Here is a 22,500-nt window from a genome sequence, read left to right as displayed (position 1 = left end):
TTTAATGCTTTCAGTCAAAAGAACTTCCTTCCTAGGTTTAGAAGTTCCAAGCAACATGGCCAACTGTTCTTAGCTTTGCTTTCATTACTCATCGTTGGTTCAGGTTCTGCTGCGTGTCCTGAGCTCACACTGACTTCAATGAGAGCTGAAGCTACTCAGGATCCACACCCCTAAGGAAGTTGTTTGCTTCATGTGTAGTATCCTGAAAAGTGCTGAGCTCTTTTTCCAAGGCCACTGACTTCAGTAACATCTAAGTATGCTCAGCAGCAATAGTACTTTGCTCCTCAAAGGACTGGGCTACATAGTCCCAGTTCAGGTAAGCACATTCTCAAATCCGTGGGGCATGTTTAACTTTAAGCACATGCTGAAGTGTTGGCCTGAATAGAGATGCTTTCCTGGATCAGTGCCGGGTACCTATATTCTTCTCCCATCAATCATGAATGTAAAATATCAAAGTTAATCCTTCAATAATTTATTTCTTTATATTGGAGAATTTTTTTGCAGTTATACATTGACTTAGTCAAAACCTGTGAAATTCAGTACAAGTAAAATTATTATGCTAAAAAAAATCCCTTAACTGTGCAAATTTCAAGTTATGTCATTTGAATAATATAAATATTGTAAGTTTCACATTTATTTTAAAATTTCAACTACAAATATATATAAATATATATATACACAAATTCAAAACCAAGTAGTTTTGGATAGACACACTAGCAGAAGATTTCATTTGAAAAGCACGTCGGAGCAAGTGTCATACGTGCCTTTTCCTCCAAAATAATAGCAGCAATAAAAGCTGAAAAACTGGGGGACGGTGTGGGATGAAAAGCAAAGGGAAACAAGAGCAGATTTTGACACAGGAAGGCAGCAAGTTTGTTAGAGAAAGAAATGTAGCTTGAGAAGTGGAGGCCTGAGCTCTAGGTGTGAAATCATGGTGCCATTGAAGTCCATAGCAATGCTTTTTTAAAATTTCAATGGAGTCAGGATTTCTCCCTAGAAACTGATCAGGTACCTCAAACAGCAGCAACAAAAGCCAGGCCATCTCATTCCTGCAAATGTAAGTCCCAACCTCATTCTAAAGCCAGGAGGGATGCAAATTTGCAATCATTAGACACGGACAGCAGCTACAGGAGCCACACAGGTGGCCATTGTTGTGTACCAGGGAGTTTACTTTGTAATCGACCCCAAAATGTAATGAAGCCTTTAAAAAGTAACCCTCTAACATAAGAAAGAATAAGTGGCAGAATTGGTGTCTCAGCTGCAGGATATGGGCTGGATCTCACGAATGACTATATTACATCCAGTATACCCTGCCACGGTAGAAAACTATTACAAAAATAAAATAAAGTCCTTCAGCTGAACAAACAGATATCCTGGATGGCAGCAACTGCAGAGATTATCAGGGCCCAATCCTGAGATGTGCTGTGCCCTTATCTTCCAAAACAGGAAGGTTTGGTTCTTACTACTGCACAAGAAGTGCTTGGTATTTTGCAGGATTGGGCTCTTGATGCAGTTTGCACAGCTCTGACTGCTACTGTGCTTCTTCCTACACCAAAGACAACAGAGGGTCAATCTGGCATCAGCATCAAAACCTAGGGCTGTGTTTCTCATACCTTGTGGCAGCATTTCCTTCCTACCTTCACATAAACAATTTTGTAGCTGAAGGTTGTGGGGTTACTCATTACGTCACCATAATTTTTGTTTTTTGGAAAGGAAGGTATAAGGGTTAAACCTATTGAGTGTGATGACAGGGCAGGCAGTGGATTGTCCTTCACTTCTGACTTTTCTCCCAAGGGCTCAGCAAATGCAGAACCAATCAGAACACTCTACATGTGAAACAGAGCTCTTAAATGAAGGCAAATATGCAAGAAAGCAAAAGCAAATTTCTTATATAAATTCTCACCCCCATTTCACCCCAACTTGTGTCAGACTTTCATCCAGGAGTCCTCTCAAGAGGAGCCAGACTCACACTGAGCAAAACACTGATGGAGGTCATTTCAAGAAGCTCTGCATCTCAGACATTGGCTGAGTGTCCTTGTGCTCTGAATGATCAGTTCTGAGAAGGTGCAGGGGAGGTATTAGCGCAGAGGCCACGTTACAAAATTATCTGTTTTCAAATGCTTCACTCTGCCTCAATAGGCACTCTAGGAATTTTGAAATCTGAGAGGAGAGGGAGTTTGGAGTCAGCATTATAGCAGGTCATTTCTGCAAGTCTTCTGTGCAGAAAGCAAACTGACTTCTCATTGGTCCATGTTTGCAGTGTATATATTAAGTGGATATTTATTCATACCCATGGACATAAATATGTACAAAACCAGACAGCTTATTTCTCCCCCCAAAGCCCTATGTATATGTAACACACAGGGTTAATACGGTCCTTGCCATGGCTGGCCTATTAAGTGTTTTGGACGTAGCACCATTTCAGCGAGGTAAAAGCAAATGTTGCTTCCTTGCTCTTTGCCAGGACTTCTCTGCTAGCCATACATCTCCTTGAACTGGTAGCATTCATTGCAGTAGCCATTGCACTTATTATTCCCATAATGATCACAGCCAGTGGCTCGGCAGTGCTGTTTCGGAGGCTCTTCTGCTGCGGATACTCTAGGATTCCCAGACTGTACTCTTGGATTGCTGCACTGGCACTCCTGACACAGCTCATCATTTCTGCAGGCTAAATTGTTTCTACAAGAAGCTGTGGCACACTTTCGCTTTTGGCTCCCAGCTGTAGATAGCTGTACATCTCTGTGTTGCCCAGTTCTCTGTAAAAAGTTAAAGAATTGGTCAGTTGCAATGCTGGTAGCATAAGGGTAGCATAAGCATAAGACACTGCTATGGACACTATTATGCTGTGATATTAACTAATTCAGGATTGTTCTGTAAACAGCAGCAGCAAGAAGTGTGCAGCATGATTCTCATGAGCTTTCCATTAATCTGATTTCCAAAGTACTAGTCTTTTCAGTTTCTAGGAAGAGACTTCCTTATTCTGCGAATACAGTACAGCACTAAGCTTGATATGGGCCAGGATTTGTCAGAGAGCATCTTAAAACGCTTTCATTTGTTACAAAAAGTTTCCTCTCTGAGAACGCTCCATTTCTGTCCCCCTTCTCTCCAAATTAACTAAATATAGAAGGTGCTGCACATTACCAAAGCTGACTAATTCACCTGATGTGGTTTTGCAACTGTAAAGGAGATCTTTAAATGCGCTCAGCATTAGCCCACCTATTCCTAGTGAAGTCAATGGTAAAACTCCTATACACTTAAATCAGAGCAGTCCTTAATACAACGCTTGAACATGGTTGAAAATCCTCCCTTTGGAATCAAGACGGAATTAAGGCTTACTCCTACATACAGTGACCTTGAGGTGCTGTACTATATTTTAGAAATTGTGAAGTGGTTTGGCTGTGTTGCTTTTTTTAATTTTAATTTGTCAATGAAATCTCAAAGAAAATTCTGTAACTACTATGCTATTCTCCTGTAATTACTCCAAGGCTTTTCACATTAATGGGAGAAAGATATTTTGTGTTGTTCATCACCACAGTATCTGCGGTAGATGTGCTATGGGAAGGGCTTCCATACTTCCCTGGTGCTCAATTCTGCAAAGCAAAGTAGTGTCTTACTTAAAATTTTCCTTTTATGAAAGTGGAAGTGCAGTAAACACAGAGATTTTCTATTACGCAGTTGAAATTGTTTACTATGACACATTAGGATGAAGGATATGGGGTTAAACACTGGGGGAAAAGTCCCATGAGTTCTCTTACTTCAGATTGTCTCGCTAGCTGCTGTTCAGTCCTGGCTTCACGGAATCGTTGATTCTGTGCTTCAATAAAACACTTCTGACAGTACCCTTCAAGCATACTGCTGCCCAGGGTGCCACATTCTCGCCCCAGACAAGAAACAGTGTTATGGAATGTGGCAACAGAAGTCCCAGGCTGACTAGAAGCAGGAGAATTTCTTTGAGACTTTCTCTGATGAATCTGTGAGGCACTTCCTACCATACAAGGCAAGAGAGAGATTATTAGAATGGACTCAAACACTTTTGATAACAGAAAAGGCAAAACAGAATTCTTTAGTCTCCAAAACAAGTCATTTAGCTGCAAGTAGGTATGAGGCCACCCCAAGTACTCGGAACACATTTACCTTGTGTTAAAATACATAAATAACAGTGGCTACTAATCTTATTTGTAAATCAAAAATTGTTGAAACATTTCAAAGTTTGCTTGCTAGTGTTTTTTTCAAGGTATATCACAATTGCTAAAAGGACCAAAAGTGAAAACCAGACCCCACTGAAGCTGAGGGAAATTTTGCTTTTGACTTCAATGTGGCCAGTATTTCATCCCAATATTCCCTCTCAATTTCAGTTAAATAGAAATAGTAGTGCAGACGACCAGCAATGGGTGGGTTAGGTTTCACTGGCTTTTTTAAAGAAGTCTATATATAAAGACAGTATATACTACATTCCACGATAAAGACAGGAAAAAATTATGTTGTGAATGACCTCTGAAAATAAACTACTAACACACATTACTGCTACCACGTGATCTATAAGGGAGCTGCTATAACCTGGAGATATATGAAATGTCTCAGACTGTAGTACTTCCATTAGGGTCATCAATGAGCTGTTTTGCAAGACAGATGCGTTATTTCCCCTCTTACATCCAACTTTCAGGTACTAACCCTGAGAGTTTCTTGCTCATTTCAGAGAAGAATAGCAACAGGGGTAAGGACTGTATTCTTTCATTTAGCCAGCAGGCCGGCCTCTGCTCTCCCAAAAGGCTGAGGCCTTAGGCAAAAGGGGCAGGGCTGGGGCTAGGCTGCCCTAAGCACCACCTGGATTGTGGCACCCAAAGGACCTGGGGTTCCAGCTGCTGTCACTGCTGCAGTAGTGGTGGAGGCAGCAGCTGGGTGTGCCATGCCTTGGGACAATTGCTTCCTTTCCCTCCCTTCCACCTCAGGGGGCCTTTACTTAGCTATAGAATATTGCCCGTATGTGGGCCTGACTTCACATACAACATAGCACTAATAAAAGTGGGTTTTTCTAAAGGTATATTTTAATAATTTCAGCTTCCTAAACATGCCCACTACTAAATCAACCGTTAATCTTTGAATTAACTTGACTTGCATAGTGACTTTAATAGTTACCTCAGGGATGAATGTGGCCGTTGCATTACCAATGAAACCTGACTTTAGGCAGAGACAATGAAAAGATATTTGACTGATTCCTACAACTCCTATTGACGTGACATTAGGACACTTTAGTGACAGGACACTCACACCAAAATACAACTGAAAAGTGGTTTCATCGGTGAGATTTTCAAAAACTTAGCTTTCTTTCCACTGTAGTCAGTGGGAATTTTACCATAGACTTCAATGGGAGCAGGATTGGGCCAACTCTGAGTGCTTTTGAAAATCCCACTGTTACCAATTTATATAAGAATAAGGGTGTCAAGGATAAATTCTCATCACATTAATGCTGCTGCCTTACACAATTTGTTTGCTCACCCAGGATATTTTTGTATTAGCATCACCTCTCTCCAACACTGCCCCTCCTCCCAAAATTCAAATAAAAAATGCCCTGGATCTTCAGATACAATGACCTATTGCTAAGGTGTTAGGGAACTAAAACTAGCTTTGCTTACCATTATTTTCCCTGTACTCAAAGAAGCATAGAGTGCAAAAGCCTTCATTCTGAGAAGTCCCAAAATACCTGCAGCCAGGTTTTCTGCACTGGCTACTTCCACTCCTTTCCTCCAGATTGTGAGCAGCCTGAAGCATAACTGCAGAAGGCAGCTCCTCCAGCTCATTACTGGGCACTGTATGACAGGAGTGCTGAAGGACGCTCGGCGACAACTGTGAAGGGTCGGAGGTAGACCTCTGATGGAATGTAGGTAGGAAGCCAGGACTGGCAATTGACGGCTCAGTAGTCCTTTTGAGGCAAGTGCTGCAGATGCCATTAAAGGTCCTGTTTGTGTCCTGAAGGCAGATTTTACATGTCACACTGTTTAAATGTCTCTGTCTGGAATTGTAGCAGCGTTCACAGAGTCCATTGTGTTGCACATTTAATGTAAAAGGGCAGTCTGGAGTCCTGCATTTCATAGCCGTGGTTTCACTATACAGAAAAAGGCTTGGAGCTGTTGGAGGTGCAGAATGAGGCCCTGTCATTGGCTCTTCAGATGGCCCTCCCCCAGGTTCACAAAATTCAACTCTAGATGAGCCTGCTCCAGCTGATCTCGGCTTTTCAGGTGCTGTTTTGTTGCTCGGTCTCCTTGTATTATTTCCCTGATGCCTCTGCTCAAAGCACTCGTGACAGTAGGGCTGGGTGTTCACAGACATGAAGAAGGGACAATTGGGAGTTTCACATTTCATCTCTACAAGAGACAGCTGGGGTAAGGAGAGTTCCCGTTTATTCCTGGTACAGAGCTCCCTTGCAATAGGCTCATTGTTTTCTTGCCATTTCTTGTACTCATGCTGTACCAATTGAAAGTAATCTTCCACCAGATTTATCTCTTTCGGTAAGTTGCCTTCATCTAACCTGAAGGCCAAATCAGAAAACAAAATTAACATGTATATTGGTATCTAAAAGGAGTGGCTATAGTACTGAATATAAGCAAGGCTGGGAGGAAATGTAAATGTAAGGGGGTAAAAAGATAATTATCACATATACATATTGCTGAATTAAAAATACATGATGATAAACTTCCGCTTAAGAATGGCATTTTTAAAGTTAAGTGTCTAGTTAAGTTAAATGGAGCCTTTCACCTCTAGATAAGCAGTTTGATACAATCCTAATTGGTCATATTCCCACAGTGCTGGCCAATTTGTCTTTAAGATTCAGTTTTAAGCAAGTTGCAGATACTTTTGTAATGGAGTAATTTGATGGCTAAAAATCTCCAAACTTTTAGCTGCCACTCAAATCCAGGAGTAAACTGGGGATTTTGTAGGGCCCACCAGCCCGCTTTACAAATAATTTCCATCTCTAAAGATGTTGGTGTATATTTTATAAACACCTAATTCCTATTTCTGCTTCGACATCTAAAACTGGAAACCCTGCTTATGAGAAATGAGCAGATGTGGCTCAGAGAAGTTCCTATTTGTGTAGAGTCCACCTCATCAAGAAAAAAAAAAGCCACATAGCAATTATGTTAGAGACCACGATGAAGCAAATGTGGATAAGTGTTTCATTCAGTACAGGCTTGAGGTACATGAGGCCAGCAAACCTGCGGAAGCTATCTTACCACTGCCTTTGCTGCACCTGCATAGGGGATTTCAATTTTCAGAGCTTTCAATCCATCCCCTTTCAGGAGCAGAAAGAACTTTCCTAAACAAGGGGAATGGAGTTAAAGGGAGGCTGCAGAGAGTTTCTTTCTTATATATCTATTAAGGAACTGGGCAGAATGTTGCTGTTAGTGTACTCTCAGAGCAAGGAAGGATTGGTTAGCACATCCAAAAGCTCTCTATATTCAAAGAGGCATATACCAAGCGTAAAAGGGTAGGCATGGAGTCAACCTCCTGCTCTTCTACACCACATCCCAGCAGTGTTCTGACTGCAGTTGCACTGCACTGCACAGACTGCCACAGGCCACATGCACTGAGTCACAATAGTTGCACACTTTCCCCAATGCAGCAATTGTGCTTCAAGCACAATTTTCTCAAAAGCCATTTAAATAAGACTGCAGTTTAGCTATTATTTCTGGCTTTTCTTATTTTCAGTCCCACCCCTTTAGCTACAAAGGGCAGACAAAGGGACTAATTTATTAACTGCCTTCTGACACTGAAGGCTGAGAATTTCAGAATTTAAATTTGAGCCTGGTTCAAGCTAGACTCATATGCCACCGAAGGTACATTATTATTAACATGTTGCTGAGAAAGAACAGAAAGATTGGATACAATATTCTATTAGATTTTTATCAGCAGCAAGTACAAAGCTATAAGAAGAGAAGAATACCACTCACCTTGCAGCATTAATTAAATGAGTTGTACCATGGTCCCAGCCTTGCACTGGAATCTCTATCACCATCAGGTACTCTTTCAGTAGCTGTTCCTTTCCCCTCTCCTCAGCATCCGTCAGAAAGTGCACTTTCAAGTCTTCAAACCTGCCTCGTTCACTGCTGACCAGTGGGACAGCCCGGATTTCTGTGTGAAACAACACAGGTCAGTTTTACCAAATGGGAAAATATCATCCGCTCCTTCTGCCGACTCTTAAATTCATCAACAGTGCCTGCAAAGAGCAAGCACAATTACCTCCCTGTTCCCAAACACTGCAGATGGAATGAAGATACTCACGAGGGCCTGCTGAGAACCATGTATGGTTTCAACAACCTAGCACATTTCTTTTAAATTTAACATGGATAGGACAGTAGGTTTATTTTCTTGAACCTTATTACAGGAAAATTTCCCAGTATGGGTCTAGAAATGTGTTATCCCATCTACAGTAATATACCAAAAAACCTCACAAAACCCAATAACAATAAAAACTCTCGCATGAACATAGATGTCACTAACTCCAAACACATGCTGTAGATGGGCACTAAAAAGCACTTCCTCTGCTGCAGGTCATGTGATTAAAGTCAGTGCATTGTAATAAAGCTGTAATATGCTTATCCCTCCTCTCCTCCTGGGAGCTGTGGCTGGCGGGAGGGCCGAGGCTGGAAGGTGGGGCAGATTTGGCTAGTAGTGGGGTCTGGGCTAGGAGGTGGTTTTCCATCAGGGCCTGAGGCCATGGCTGGTCTATGGTTGGGGTTTGAAGCTGAAACCAGAGTCTTAGCTGGGGGTAGTGCAGGGCTGGATAGTGCTTCTTTCCTACCCTTCTGTACCCCCCCCCAAATGTTCCTCCATGTTCACCTATGGGACTATGCCCCACAGTTTGAGGACTACCACCCTAGCAGGTTGATAGCATTTGAAGACTCTCTGAAACATTGAAATAGGAATCTCTCATTTACATTTGTTGCACCCATTTTTTTAAATGTAACTCTCCATCAGAATTTTTTTTTTTAATCTTTACCATCAATAAAAGGAAGGGGGAGCAAACACAAAAATACTGAAAATATAGCCCACGTAGATAATTTAAATATAACAAACCTGGCCCGCTGTCCTTCAGAGTGAGCAGTGGTGTGAAATGCATGCTGTCATAGCCCAGGACAATAGGATATCTATAGCATTCTTCGGCTGGCCAATGGAGAGGCAAGTAAATTCCACTGACGTTCAGAGGAGAAAAACTTGAACCGGACTCCAAGCTTCTCAGCATTTTATCTATTTAAGGAAAAAAACCTGAATATTAGTAAGATCAAATTATTTTCATTTGTGACACAAGTGCAATGTGCTTGTTCTGATATTTTAAAACATGGCTACAGAACATTTACAAAGACACATGTATTGTGCACCCACTGATACTGTCCTTAATATTAGGCCATCAAAGACAACTGGCATGGAAGACTCACCTGCAAGAACTATGATCGGCCTTCTGAGGACGTTAACAAGGACAAATATATGGATTTCTTCCAGTGCGTTGTACTGAAGCCCACTTCGGGCCACTGGCGTTTCTGTGGATGTCATTTTGATGATGTTCTCCCATTCCTCTTCCCAGTTCTGAGGAAAGAATTAGTAATTGTTAGCACCAGCTTACAGATATGCAGATCAAGAACTGGTTGCAGCACAGCATGTCAAAACCCATCTCCAAGATATTAATTTTTCTTTTCTTCCAATCATTTATTCACATTATCTAATACTCTTTTTAACTTACTTAAAAATTGCCGTAGTTGTTGCCATAATTGTCTCTCACTCCATAGTCCCACCCTAGCTATCCAAACCAAGTAAACTTCACCAAGCAAATATGATGAAGTCTTTGCACTCAAGTTATCTTACTCCAATCTATGAGTCAAGTTAATTTACCCTGGTGTCATAATGGAGTCCTGTTTCTACAAACTCCTGCGATTTAATGGTCTCCCGTTGCCAACGAAGCTTAAAGTTGCGTGTATCCACTTCCTTCAGTGCGCTGTACAGTGTTTTCCTCAGAACCAGGTCAACATCTTGAACACCCCACATGTACTGGGATGCAGCATGCATGAGGCAATTGCCATCACCTATGGAAAAGGATACTGGTTAATTTAAAAAAAACCCAATTACTTAAACATTATGAAAAGGAGTTATTGGCCCATACAGCACAGTGAACAAATTCCAAATTACATAGTTCAGACCTGATCCTGAATTCCACTCAGACTCCACTAATGGGGCTCCTAAGGTGGAGATTAGAGTCCCTCTCTTTATGAAAACCTTGATAGAGAGAGGGAGGGAGAGAAGGGATGCCAAAATCTACCACCTGTCCTCCTCTTAGTTGTTTTCTCGCTGGATGCAGGGTGGTCAGCCGTGATAGGGAGGTATACATTTTGTTCTAGTTAGGGTAAATTAACCCATTACTAGCTCCAGAATAAAGGATGAAAATTACAATAAATCAACATGAGCTACATTTTGGGTTTATTTACAAATGCCTCGAACATAATTAAAATTGTCTTAAAAGGATAAATCAATAATAAATTTCAAACAAAACTACAAAGCTTAAGAGAGCTTATTAAATAAACCCAGTAAATAGGGGGAATTCCTCTATCCCACAAACATAATCTACTCTTGTTTAAGATGCAACAGAGAACACAGGGATTGAACAAGCACTGATCCAGATTTGGGGACTATGCTAAAAATGTCATGCTGCATAATCGGGGGGGTCCAGGGATAGCTCAACTACAATGGATGATACTGTACTGAAAGGCCTTGTATTTTGCAGAGTCCTGACAAGAGGAAAAGCAAAGAGGAAGTAATAAGTGACCTAAACCAAACAATGTCTGCTGCATTTGTAGTAGGGATATAATAGTGTGGTTGATTAACTGATAAGCAAAAGTTTATAGGTTAATGCTATAGACTACATGCATCCCCCTGCCCCCCACACTTGGCAATAATTTGTTTAACAGGATGGCCAGCAGCATGGCTCAGCCCTGGCTTGGGCTGGATTTGGGGCCTACCACGGTGCAGCTCTGCATTTAAAGTGTATTAGGAGCCAGGCCGACAGGCAGCCTGGGTCACTTCTGGCTCACGCCGGGTCCAGGAGCTCAGTCCCTGTCCCGGACAGGGGCTGCTGCCACCCCACACTGCTACCTGTGTAGCAGAGAGAGCAGTACAGGGGGACAGGCAGCCAGTCCACAAGGGGAGCTGGTTTTTAAACTGGCTCCCCTTGCGGATCAGCTCCCACCTAGCACCCCACGGCTGCTGCCTCTGTATCAGAGGCAGCAGCATGGATTGGCAGAGGGCTCTTTGGGAGTGGGGCTAGATTGCACTGCTGACAGCTCCATCCCCCGGGACTATAGAACAGCTGAGTAACTGATAAGAATTCATGAGGTTAACTAACTATTTAATTTACTGATATTTAACATCCCTAATTTGTAGGACATCTATCACCTTAATTCTGAAAAGTATTTTTCAATGTCCTGTTGGTGAAAAATACCAGAGATGTAGTTCTCTGTGAAAGACAGAATAAAATGATACATAAATGAAATAATAAATAGGTCTTCATTTACATAGCGCCTTTCATTTAAGGATCTCCAGGTACTTTATAAACTTTATTGACTAAAGCAGTGTTTCCCAATTGTATTTGGCCAAGGAACCTTTAAAAAAGGGGGGAGAGGGGGAGAGAAACTGGTCAACCAAAAAAAAAAAAAGAGAGGAAAACTATCAAGGAAAAAAAAGCCCCTTAAAAATGGCGGCCCCGGGCAACCATCCAGCTCACCTGCCCCTAAGACTGGCTTTGGGGGTGGGGGAGAACGATCGGGTTTTCACAGAACCCTTATTTTCACTTCGCAGAACCTGGGGATTCCGCAGAGCACTATTTGGGAAATGCTGGACTAACTTCACCAAGACTCAGGAAAGTGTTATTCCATTTTTGAGAAAGGGGAAGCTGAGGCTCTGGGCAATTAAGTGATTTGCCCAAAATCACCACAGAGAGCACGTGAAGAGGTGGGAACAAAACCACTGGTTAGCCCCTCCCCCGTCCTCCATCCTATACTTTTAATCACATGCCACTTCTTACTCCCCAGTGGTATCCAGAAAGGAAGACACAAAGAAACTAACTATACTTGGACACTTCTGGGATTTAAGCCTGAGATTCACTGTTCATTAGAGGTATTTAAGTAATCTAAGGACATGGAAACACATTAATTTCCTTGCACTTCAACATTGCAAGGAAGGTAACAAATGTATCAAGAGTCTGTACTTGTGGTTGTGGTAATTTATTTTTTTAAACCTGAAGCTACCAACAGGAAATTATTTCAGATTATTTTCAAAGGTATTTGTTTTTACATACTTTAGGAACTTTAACACCTCCCTCCACCCAAAAAAAGCCTGTTTGCTACATTCCGATCACCTAATTTGGGTGAAAAAAAAATCAAAGGCATGCATAATGCCTGCACAAAATCTTGCACATTCCATGAATCCTTTGTATACTTGTAATTGGTTACAGACTTGCTGCATAATTTCAGTCCTTCTGAATAGGATGAAATTCATTTTCTGATTTCCTAACCACCTCTTCCAAAATCTCATTCAAAATGAGACCATACGTTTTGAACTCAGAATCAAGGAAAAATACATAATATTAACTGAAAAATCTTCTGCCTGAACTAGAAGAAATTTGACATAAAAATTAAACAATTCGTACATTCTGTTAAAATTTTCCCTTTGCAAAATTGAGAACAAAGATAAGATTTTTTAAAAATTATTTTAGCACTTACTTTCAGTTCTTTATTGAGAACCACCAGTACAAAATTCCCTATGCAACATTTGGAATTCCCCAGTGTTAAGTTATTTGACTAGCAATTGAGCAACAGCTATTGTACTTCTTGTTCTCATGTATACACATTTGAACTATGAAGTACATACTGGACTTTCCAAGTGGGTGTGGTTAGGCTGAGCTGGAATGACTGCCTAATCATTATACAAGTGAAATCTCTATAGCCAATAGACACTGGAATTTTTTTAAAAAACATGGTTTCAATTTTTATACCTCCTACTCCCTTCCTCATTTACTCCATTCTCATATCCTCAGTGCATACATGGTGAATCACCCAGATATATAATCTTTTGTACATATTAGGTAAAGTTCACATTACCAAAATCCTAGATGCAGCATTTGTTTCCTTAGCTTTCAAAAAAACTGCCGTTCTAAACAGCAAATCCATTTTTGACTAAAATTTAATTCTGTTCATGGTAAGTACATGAATGCCTTTTAAAAAGGATTTTTATGCCATGTGAAAAACGTGTTCCATTCGATGAGATTTAATACTGTTTCCAGTGAGATTAAGGGGTTCCTGAAAGCCCCACTTCTATTTTGAAGAATCCTTCCCTCCAACCCACACTGCTTATCTGCTTCCTCCTGAACAGGCTTTTTATACGGTATTTTGCATAAACCATAGAAGGTAATGCGATGCAGTTCTTCTTCACCAATGCCTTGCAGTACCAACAACTCCTAGGCTTTGTCTACACTGCATGATTTTTGCGTAAGAAGCTTTTTGTGGGAGAGATCTTCTGCAAAAACTTCTTGTGCAAAAGCATGTCCACACCTCAAAAGTGCATCGCAAAAGCAATGTGCTTTTGTGCAAGAGAGCGTCCACACTGCATGGACGCTCTTGCACAAGAAAGCTCTGACTGCCATTAATAGAATGGCCATCAGAGCACCTGTGCTTTTTCTGATAGGCTCTTTTTGCTCAAGAAACCCCTGCGGAGAGTCCATACGTGCCTTTTTGCGCAAGAGCTGTAGCGCAAAAAGGAGTTATTCCTTGTGGGCAGAGGAATAACTCTACCAGCAAATGTCCTCTGTCCTGTCGATTTACTGTAATTTTTGTGCACAAAAATGCGCTTGAGGATGCGCTGCCAATTTTTGCACAAAACCAGCTGTTTTTGTGTAAAAACCTTGTAGTGTAGACATAGCCCTATTGATTTGGGAGCAGTGGACTGAATTAAAAAACAATTAAAAAATCATCAATTTTAACAACAGAGCAATGCATCTAATGTACAAATACACAGATGGAATATGTCACAACCTGAAACCATTACACTATTTCCATTTTAAATAATGTTCCTTAGTGCTGACACAAATAAAATGTATTCAGAGTATGGTGCATCACATTATGATATTAATGGCAATAGGTTGGGGTCTAAAATGTTTTTATTCATTTTAAGGAGCAATCAACTAGATTATACATTTTCTTAATAAATCTGTTTGACTGCAATATACAGGCAGTCCCTGGGTTACATGGATCCGACTTACATCGGATCCCTACTTACAAACGGGGTGAGGCAACCCCGCACTAGCTGCTTCCCCCAGCAGACCAGGGAGACCCGGAGCAGATTTTCTCAGCAGACACCTCAGCTTGAGAATAAAGGACTGAGGGAAGTGAGGTGTGGGAGAATAAAACTGAGCTCTGGAGAAATGTTTGGCTAGAGTTTCCCCTACAATATGTACCAGTTCCGACTTACATACAAATTCAACTTAAGAACAAACCTACAGTCCCTATCTTGTACATAACCCGGGGACTGCCTGTACTGTGGGTGAGGTAATTACTTTTATTGGATCTAATTGTCTCTACTATCCTGGGACCACCATGGCTAAAATTACACTGTATGAAATAGACTGTGTGAAACAACTCTCATGAGAAGGTCACTTATTTAGTGCTTGCAAAGTACTGCAAAAAGAGCTAAATGTGGTGTCAATCCTGCAAGGAGTTCCACATTTGTGGTCCCCAGGCAGAGGCTCTTGGAAGTTGGTGGAACGAGTAAAGAGGACAATTTATGTTCATTGCAGGATCAGGTCTTCTATTACTGTTACAGACTTATAGACCTATATTATGTTTAATCAATCTTGTTAGTTAGTAGTAAGTGATGCTTCTATTTTCATGATTAAATTAGTCTTTGTAAAATGTAATTATACGTAGTAAGAGTAGTAGTTACAGAACACTGTAGATTGTGAGAAGAAATGTGAACTAGGACTCAGTAATGTGTATGTGTACCCATATGAAAAAAATATGTTATGGGGAACATGCAATATTCTGCAGCTCACACTCTCATATCCATTAGAACTCACTGCTAATTAAATTTAAATATACATCCCTTGCTCACAAAATCTTTGCATTTTAGCCCAGGTTATACTACACTGGCACTGTTTTTTTCAGGATATACAAGACACACATTTATAAAGTCCCTCTCTCAAATCACCTCCAAGGCCCTGAAATAATACAAAATATATTAAAAGCAGCGCCATATGCTACTTTTTTTTTAACTCTCATTTAAAATCAAGGGGAATTATGCACCTTGTGAAACATGTATGTAACTGTCATTAATTAAAATAGGCACTATGCAGATCCAGTGGGGGGTGGGGGGGTCGGGGAAAGAAAGCTGTCTTATCCCATAAAGCAACCTAGCGTTAATTAGCTTAATTAAGGGCTGACACTGCAGCCAGAGAGCTAAAAATTGTAAATCTAAGATGTTCCAATTGGTACAGTACTTACGGTTATAGCAGAAAATCATAAGCAACAGAGTATATCATGCAAACAACAACGAGGGGCCATATCATATATAATGCTACACTAACTAATATTACAGAATATTAGAAAGCTTCATGAAAAATACTAGCATTGTAAGAGTTGAGGTTCTCATAGGTAAGAACATATTCTTCTACCATACCAAAGATTTATGATATTACCAAACCTCCATGAAATTTTTAACCTGTTGATGTACACTGTAAATCCTTAAAGATTAATAATTGGTTTGGCATGTCGTGCTAATAGGATGTTAATTTGTGTTGCTACAATAAATAGACATTATTTTAATAAAACAACTATATTTTCATCTTAGTAATTAAAACAACAAGCCTATTAATACAATATGCTAGATCCTTAGTACCCTGTCTTAATACCAGTGTAGTGACACATACACAACTTACCATTAGTCTTTAATGGTACAAGTTTCCTAACTTCCCTGCACCAGTTCAGCTTCCTCTCATGTTCCAGTGAAATCTGGGTGGGCCGGTCAATTAAAGCTTTCTGAAGGGTCTCCCGAAACTGAGGACAAAACTGGCACATTCTGAACATTTCTACTGTGTATCTGTGCATTGTTTTAAAGTGATGAATTATTCCATTGGTGGGTTTGACAAGATCCTCAGGAGTCCTCTCTCTAATTTTCACTGCTTTCAGCATATTGCTCAGATACAAAGCTTGGGGAAGAACTTGTTGGACAGCCATTTCTGAGAAGATACCTGAAGGAAAAAAGAAAGACAATCTTTTTAGTCTCACAATGTATATTATAGGATTCTTGCTGGTACAGAGGTTTAGACTGCAAATTCTTTAGAGCAGAGACCTTGTCTGAAACTCTGCCTGTAAACCACACAGTCCATGGTGAGCGCTATATAAATAATATGAAATCCAGCCACCTCTTAGCATTACTCTGCTATAGATCCTGAACTACTAATCCCAGTCTCTTTACTCTGTCTTCTCTTTATTATTAAAGAGAAGCAAGTATTCATAATGAACTAATGAAATTACAGCACTTGTAAAAGGAGAAGTTTAAATGGAAGTGGGGTGAAGAGGAGGGGAGGGGAGAACAAGAGGAGGGGAAATTACCATGGGAGCTTTGTCTAATCAACAATTGAGCAGCGTAATCTCCAGTGAACCTGCTGAACTTTAAATGCACTTTAATCTTTCAATTTGACCACGTGCCAGAGAAAATTGATCGATCGCTTCAGATTTACAGATGAGTGACAGAACATGCATAAAGCAATGTGACATGTAGTGCAATATTTAAAACACTGAGCTACAATAGCTACATGCAAAGTTAGCTCCCAGCCCAGGCTTAAGATTTCATATGAGATTTAAAATTAACCTAATGACAAATGAAACATTTGTAGCATGATAGGCACCTGGTATTAAATCAGACACCTACATAATAGGAACATTCCTTAGGTTATGTTAATGGTAGGATTATTGCAGAAGCATATGCATGTGTGCATGGGGGTGGGAAGGTACGGAATCAGACCCATTATTACTCAAGGGTAAATCAAGAGAGCTGAAGAAGCATTTCCACTTTGCTCAAAACTCCCAATATTTTTCCGATGTGCAACACGTAATGTCAAATGCTATTTGCTCCTTTCCTCACCTCCAGTCACACTGGAGAACATAAATTCATAGCTATGAATGGCATTCCAAGCCTCACACTTGTTCTAGGCAAATCAGGTCTTTGCACTGTGTCTGACTAGAACCAAGTGTAAACACAGAGTACATCTGCACACATGTACTTTCACTGGTTCTCAGTGCTCAACCCAACTTAATGTTTTTTAAAAGCATTTTTTTAGAAAAGTAAATGTATATAAACCTTACATTTCTAGCACTTGAGAACTCCGCAAGTCTTTTCCTCATCAAATGTCTTAAAAGAATATGACACCTATATTGTGATTTCTAATTTGGGGCCAAACAGAGAAAGGCTAGAGGCAAATGAAAGCTAAACCTCACATCTTTTAGGAAACTGTCCTCTCTAGTGATAAGAGCCTGGAGAGCCATGGAGCAAGCAGGAGGAAAGGAATTACAATCTCACAGATACACCAGGAAGGGAAAGCCTCATCTGCCACGCAGGAGATATCCTGCATGGTAATCTGTTCCTCCACATAGTTATATGGGCTTCCCTCTACATCTCCCTGGTTCTGGTAACTGCCATTGTGAAAGTTCCCCTGTGGCTGGTCAATAGCTACAGAAAGGAACTGCCTAGTAGTTATTACACCAAACTGCTCTGCCTAGAGCTGCTTTGTACATTCCCTCCCAAGAATCTCTGGCAGAAGATCTCAGTAGGCACACTTAGCTGAATTTCTATGGAGTATTGATCGGAAGCAATGGGGTGTCTCATGATGAAAAAAAAATGTGTACCCCATTTCTGCTCAACTGGGGAGTTAACTGAATGTTTTTATAAGTATATATTCATTACAAAGTTAACTAACTCATTTCCTATCTTGTCTATTTCCCCTTGTCCAAAGGAAATGGCACATATTTTCCACATCATACTAATTTTTAAAATTAAGAATGCGGGACAAAATAACCAGAATATAAAAGTGTCATGTCCTTTATCTTCTTCAGCAACTTCCAATCCCTGATCCATCAAACTCTTATATACACAAGCAGACTCATTGAGTCATGGAATTTTTTCATGAATAAGGACTCCTCATCTGATTATGTATTGCAAGCTTGTGCCCTGGAAATGGATCTTTCCACTATTAAGTAACAATGAAGACAGCAATTTGTTTAGCATTAAAAAAGGTGAATTCAATTTATAAGTTATTCAGCACTAGATTTCTGCCTCTCTTTTATTCCAACTACATTCTTACCCTTATATGTGAAAATCTGAGCCATTTTGATTATTAGTTATCAATTTAACTGTGCTTTTAAAAATCATGCTTAAAAATAGTACATTTTTTAAAAAACAAACCAAAAAGCTGTTTACAACTGGATAAGATAAAATAAAACAAAGCATAAAACATTCAGGAGGTGTTAAAAATAATTGTTTTTAAAAATAGATCCCAGTCATTTGAAAAAGATCAAACAAAATTATTTTAAATTCAGCCTTCATATTCAATAATCCTTTTCATATTTATGTAGTGTTCACAGAGCACTGGATGGGATTCCAAAGATCTACTTCTGTCTCTAGCATGGCCTGCTGAGTGACCTTTGGCCAGTCACTTCATTGCTCTGTGCCTCGTTTTTCTCTTATGTAAAATGGAAATAGGATAATGCTATCAACCAAAGCACTTTGAGATTTACAGATGAAAAGTGCTATTTAAGAGCTGGACATTACTAGGGCAACCTTGCCACAAACTTAGTACCCTCAAGTTCCACTGATGTCAGTGGGGCAGAGATGGTCTTTGCGTGGACTTTGTACAGGTCATGGCACATTGTCAACATTTTACAAATAACTATTTTAAAAGAATGGGAGATGAGGGTCTGTAACATTCATACATCATCATCTAGCCGGATCTGGCTTGTTGGTACTGTGATTGTCTTGAGTGTGAAAGAAACAAATGGGTGGTTATGCAATTCACTTTATATATTGAAGGGACATTGTTTCAAGGAATGTTGTCAAGTATGAGCAGTATTTGTAAACCTAATAGAAATATATAATATCTTGGCTTTTCAGTACACCAGAGAAACCAGAATAAGGCCAGTAGGTGGCAGGATGTAGGACACCAGGTCAAAACAAAATGGGTTGGTCAATAACTTCATTACCTAAAAGGTTTTTAATAAGTGTATAAACCCCAAAAGTAACATCTCTGAATGATAACTACCATAGCACTGATTTTTATTATTTATCCAAATTCCCCAGATGGTCACCATTTAAATACAGTTCAAATATATCACCTTCATAAAGCATCACAATATGCTTTACAGCAAGTGGTGGAATAAGGAAAAAATACTTAACCAAAAGGGTACAAGTAAAGGGTATACCAGTTATGCTCCTCTTTTCATGCAGAATTCCTATTTATATTGTGTTCAGTTATACTGCCTTGCCAGTTTTCTACCTAGTTCTATCAAGTGTGATAGGACGTTTGAGTCATTGGTATTGATAAAGCATTGTATAAATTCATATTTGTTTAGGAACTTTCATCCTAGATGCTCAGATGGAACACGTTACATAAGTGCAAAGTATTATATATTAATGCTCTCTGTAACTAAAGACAGATTCTTACTAGAAAAAGAAATCAGGAACTACTAATAATGAGGCTATTTGTAAAAAAAAAATCACAAATAGAAGGTTTAAGCATAGGATTAAGCATAGTGCTACTGTAAGATTTGACAAGAACACAGACACCATGGCTCTGAGTTTGCAGTCCAGCTCTCTACCCCCTACTGGGCGATTTGAGGTGTACATGCAGGTTGTTTTTCTTCAAAATGTCTCACTGCTGCAACTTAGCAATGGTGGGAATACTAATGTAGACAACCTATTGGTGGTTTAGCTAGTCTACTGTTGAACTGTACTCAGTGTAGGCCCAAAAAACCAGAAGCAACCTGCTTACACTAATACTCCAACAGTGGAGCTGCATTAGTGGGGTTATAATGGTGGGAAATTGGAACTAACCTGTTAGTGTAGCTAAGACAATAATAGCAAATCCACTTCTCATGGAACGTTAGTAGCCCCCAACCCACCAAATAGATTACAGTATACAAGCTACGTTTAACCCCCCCCCCCCAAACAATCAGAACAATAGCTCTTGCATAACTGCCTACACGAGCTGTCATCAATAATTATGTAACTTACACTACCACAGCTGGGTGTCACTGCCTCGCTACATCCTTGCCTGCCCTTTCCTCTGTCTACTCTCCAAACCTTCTTTCCTCCCCGTATGTACGTTCTGGGATCGCCAGCCAAGTTTTTAAAGGGAAGAACACACAAGAGGATCGGGGGGGGGGGGGGGAGGAGGGGTAGTCAAACACAGATCCATTAGCAAACCTCCCGCTGCCACCACCGGAGCCTTCGTTACCAACCGGCCCTTTGCAATAAATACACACGCTCACCCACAGAAGCAAGCCAGAAATGCTCGCCAGGGCATGGTCCAGACCACCCCCAGGACTCCTCGGTGCCCCACCACGGAGCGACTGCCACAAGCAGCACAAAGCGCGGTACCTTTCTGCAGAAGGGCTCCTCCAAGAGCGCAGCGCGGCGGATACAATCCTTCTCAAGATCAGTGCACGCAGGCGAGGGCAGCGCTAAGCTGGGCAGCCATGAATGCCCGACCCGACTGGGTTGCAGGAGAATCTGGCTCCTTCACAGCGCCTAGCTGGGCTTCCCTCGGCCGCCCCCTCCCTCCCTCCCTGTTGCTGCTGCTGCTGCTGCGCTGGCTATAAACTGGAGTCAAGGGCTGTTGTTTTTTTTCCTTTCTATTTTACTAAGCCGAGGGAAAAAAGCCCCAGCCCGCGCCGGGGATTTCCACCCCCAGCGCCAGGGACTTTCCGACATGTGACACCCGAGCGAACAGCTGCTGCTGCTGCGGCGGAGGCTGCTGCTTGCCCCGCGGCCCAGAGGTGGCGCTGCGCGAGCAAGCCCGGCCCCACGGCCTAAGCCCCGCCCCGTGAGGCTGAGCCATCCCTCCCCGTCTGAGTCAGCGCGCTGGCGCGGGAGTGGGGGCGCTCCCTTCGGAGCCTTATTGCGTGTGCCCGCACCGCGCCGCAGCAGGGGGGCCGCCTATTGGCCAGCGCCTTGGCCGGCTGCAGCCCGCTCTCCTCCTGCCCAGCGCAGCCGCCTACGGGCAGAGCCAGGCCTTACCTGCAGCCCCCTAGGGGCAGGCTGTGACCTGTAGCTGGTCCTGCAGCCTAGTGCTCAACCCAGGGCTCATGATACCATCGACATGGTGTGTTAAGTCTTTAAAGTGCTACCAGACTGTTGCTTTTTTAAGTTCAGCTTGCAACTGTTAATTGCGTGTCAGGGGCCCTACAGGGGAAAAGCCTCCTGCCACTGCCAAGGCTTAATTAACCCTTGTCAACCCACAAAAATTGTACCTGGTTATGTCAATAGTTACAGTGGTTCAGCCTTCTTAGTATGGTGTTAGCTTAATCAGACGCACCCCGGAGTTGCTATTCCCACTCAGACTGGTACAACTGCCTCTGCTCTAGGGTTTGTGCTGGTGTAACTACATCAGGACATGGGCATACCCCTAACCAACAGATACATCTGTAGGAAATGTGCCTGAAGCTCAGGCCTTATTTGCACCATTAACTATGCAAGAGAACAGAGGTGAGTAATGGTAATTAGATGCCCTAGGCTCCCATAGCTCTGCCCTCATGGCCCTACCCTTGCATTTGGTGATTCTACCTTTCACTTACAGTGGCACTGATGGGGGTAAGGAGGTAGTTCTCTCCCAGCAAAAGAAGGGTAGCAAACTTTCTTGCTAGGAATGACAGTTCAGGACCCCTCCCTTTCATAATCACTGTGGGCTCTCTGTCACATGGAAGACAGGTACAGGTGGCAAAAGAGGTTTGCAGTACTCAATCCCACCTGCTAGGATGTATATGCTTAGGTGGGTCAGGATCACTGCATTCTTTTCTTGCTACACAAAGTTCTCTTTGGCAGGGTCCTCCAGAGCAGGAGGTTATGGAGTTGACACCCCATTCATTATGTTGTGGTTCCCCCCACTTATAACTATTGTTTCAGGTTGTCTTCACACTCAAAGAGCTGTCTCTGATTTGGTTATACTTGGTTCACATTCTCAGGCTTTTCTTGGTAACCCTGAAATTTAATATTTGTTTAAATGAAGGGTTAGAGTCTGATGTAATACCATGACTCCAGGGGTTTGGCTTATAATGCTTTAATATGCCTTAATCTGCTCCTGCAGGTGAATAATTTCATGGTAATTGACTGTAGGATGGTAGGACTACTTGCATAAGTAAAGTTACTCATGTACGGGGCCTGGAGCCTAACATTGTAAATTCATGAAGACAGAGATCT

General features: G+C 41.4%; 1 protein-coding gene across 2 annotated transcripts; it reads right to left on the bottom strand.

Moving 5' to 3' along the window:
- Positions 1-621: 621 nt before the first annotated feature.
- TNFAIP3 (TNF alpha induced protein 3) lies at positions 622-21,039 on the bottom strand. Of its 2 annotated transcripts, none has more exons than XM_075924266.1 (9): positions 20,683-21,039; positions 15,968-16,279; positions 9,883-10,073; positions 9,432-9,579; positions 9,073-9,243; positions 7,947-8,127; positions 5,634-6,526; positions 3,756-3,985; positions 622-2,756 (listed from the first exon to the last, which is right to left on the bottom strand). In XM_075924266.1, exons 2-9 carry the CDS (start codon positions 16,263-16,265, stop codon positions 2,475-2,477), a joined length of 2,394 nt encoding a protein of 797 aa, XP_075780381.1. In that variant the 5' UTR covers positions 16,266-16,279; positions 20,683-21,039; the 3' UTR covers positions 622-2,474. The 2 variants fall into 2 exon arrangements, with proteins under 2 accessions (XP_075780381.1, XP_075780380.1); XM_075924265.1 differs by lacking the exon at positions 20,683-21,039 and adding an exon at positions 16,381-18,512.
- Between the last annotated feature and the right edge of the window lie 1,461 nt (positions 21,040-22,500).

This window comes from Pelodiscus sinensis, chromosome 3, assembly GCF_049634645.1.
Source record: "Pelodiscus sinensis isolate JC-2024 chromosome 3, ASM4963464v1, whole genome shotgun sequence".
Classification (NCBI taxonomy): domain Eukaryota; kingdom Metazoa; phylum Chordata; order Testudines; family Trionychidae; genus Pelodiscus; species Pelodiscus sinensis.
Note: the sequence above shows the minus strand (reverse complement) of the source record. Positions and strands in the feature narration are given on the sequence as shown.

What these genes read in the sequence shown, in the direction of transcription:
- TNFAIP3 (XM_075924265.1), bottom strand. Translation starts at nt 16,417, where the DNA reads ATGGACTGTGTGGTTTACAGGCAGAGTTTCAGACAAG. An exon ending in TCTGAAGGACAGCGGGCCAG is followed by an intron (nt 8,128 to 9,072) that starts GTTTGTTATATT and finishes TGTTTCACACAG; the next exon opens with AAATCCGGGCTGTCCCACTG. An exon ending in CATTTAATTAATGCTGCAAG is followed by an intron (nt 6,527 to 7,946) that starts GTGAGTGGTATT and finishes TTTGGCCTTCAG; the next exon opens with GTTAGATGAAGGCAACTTAC.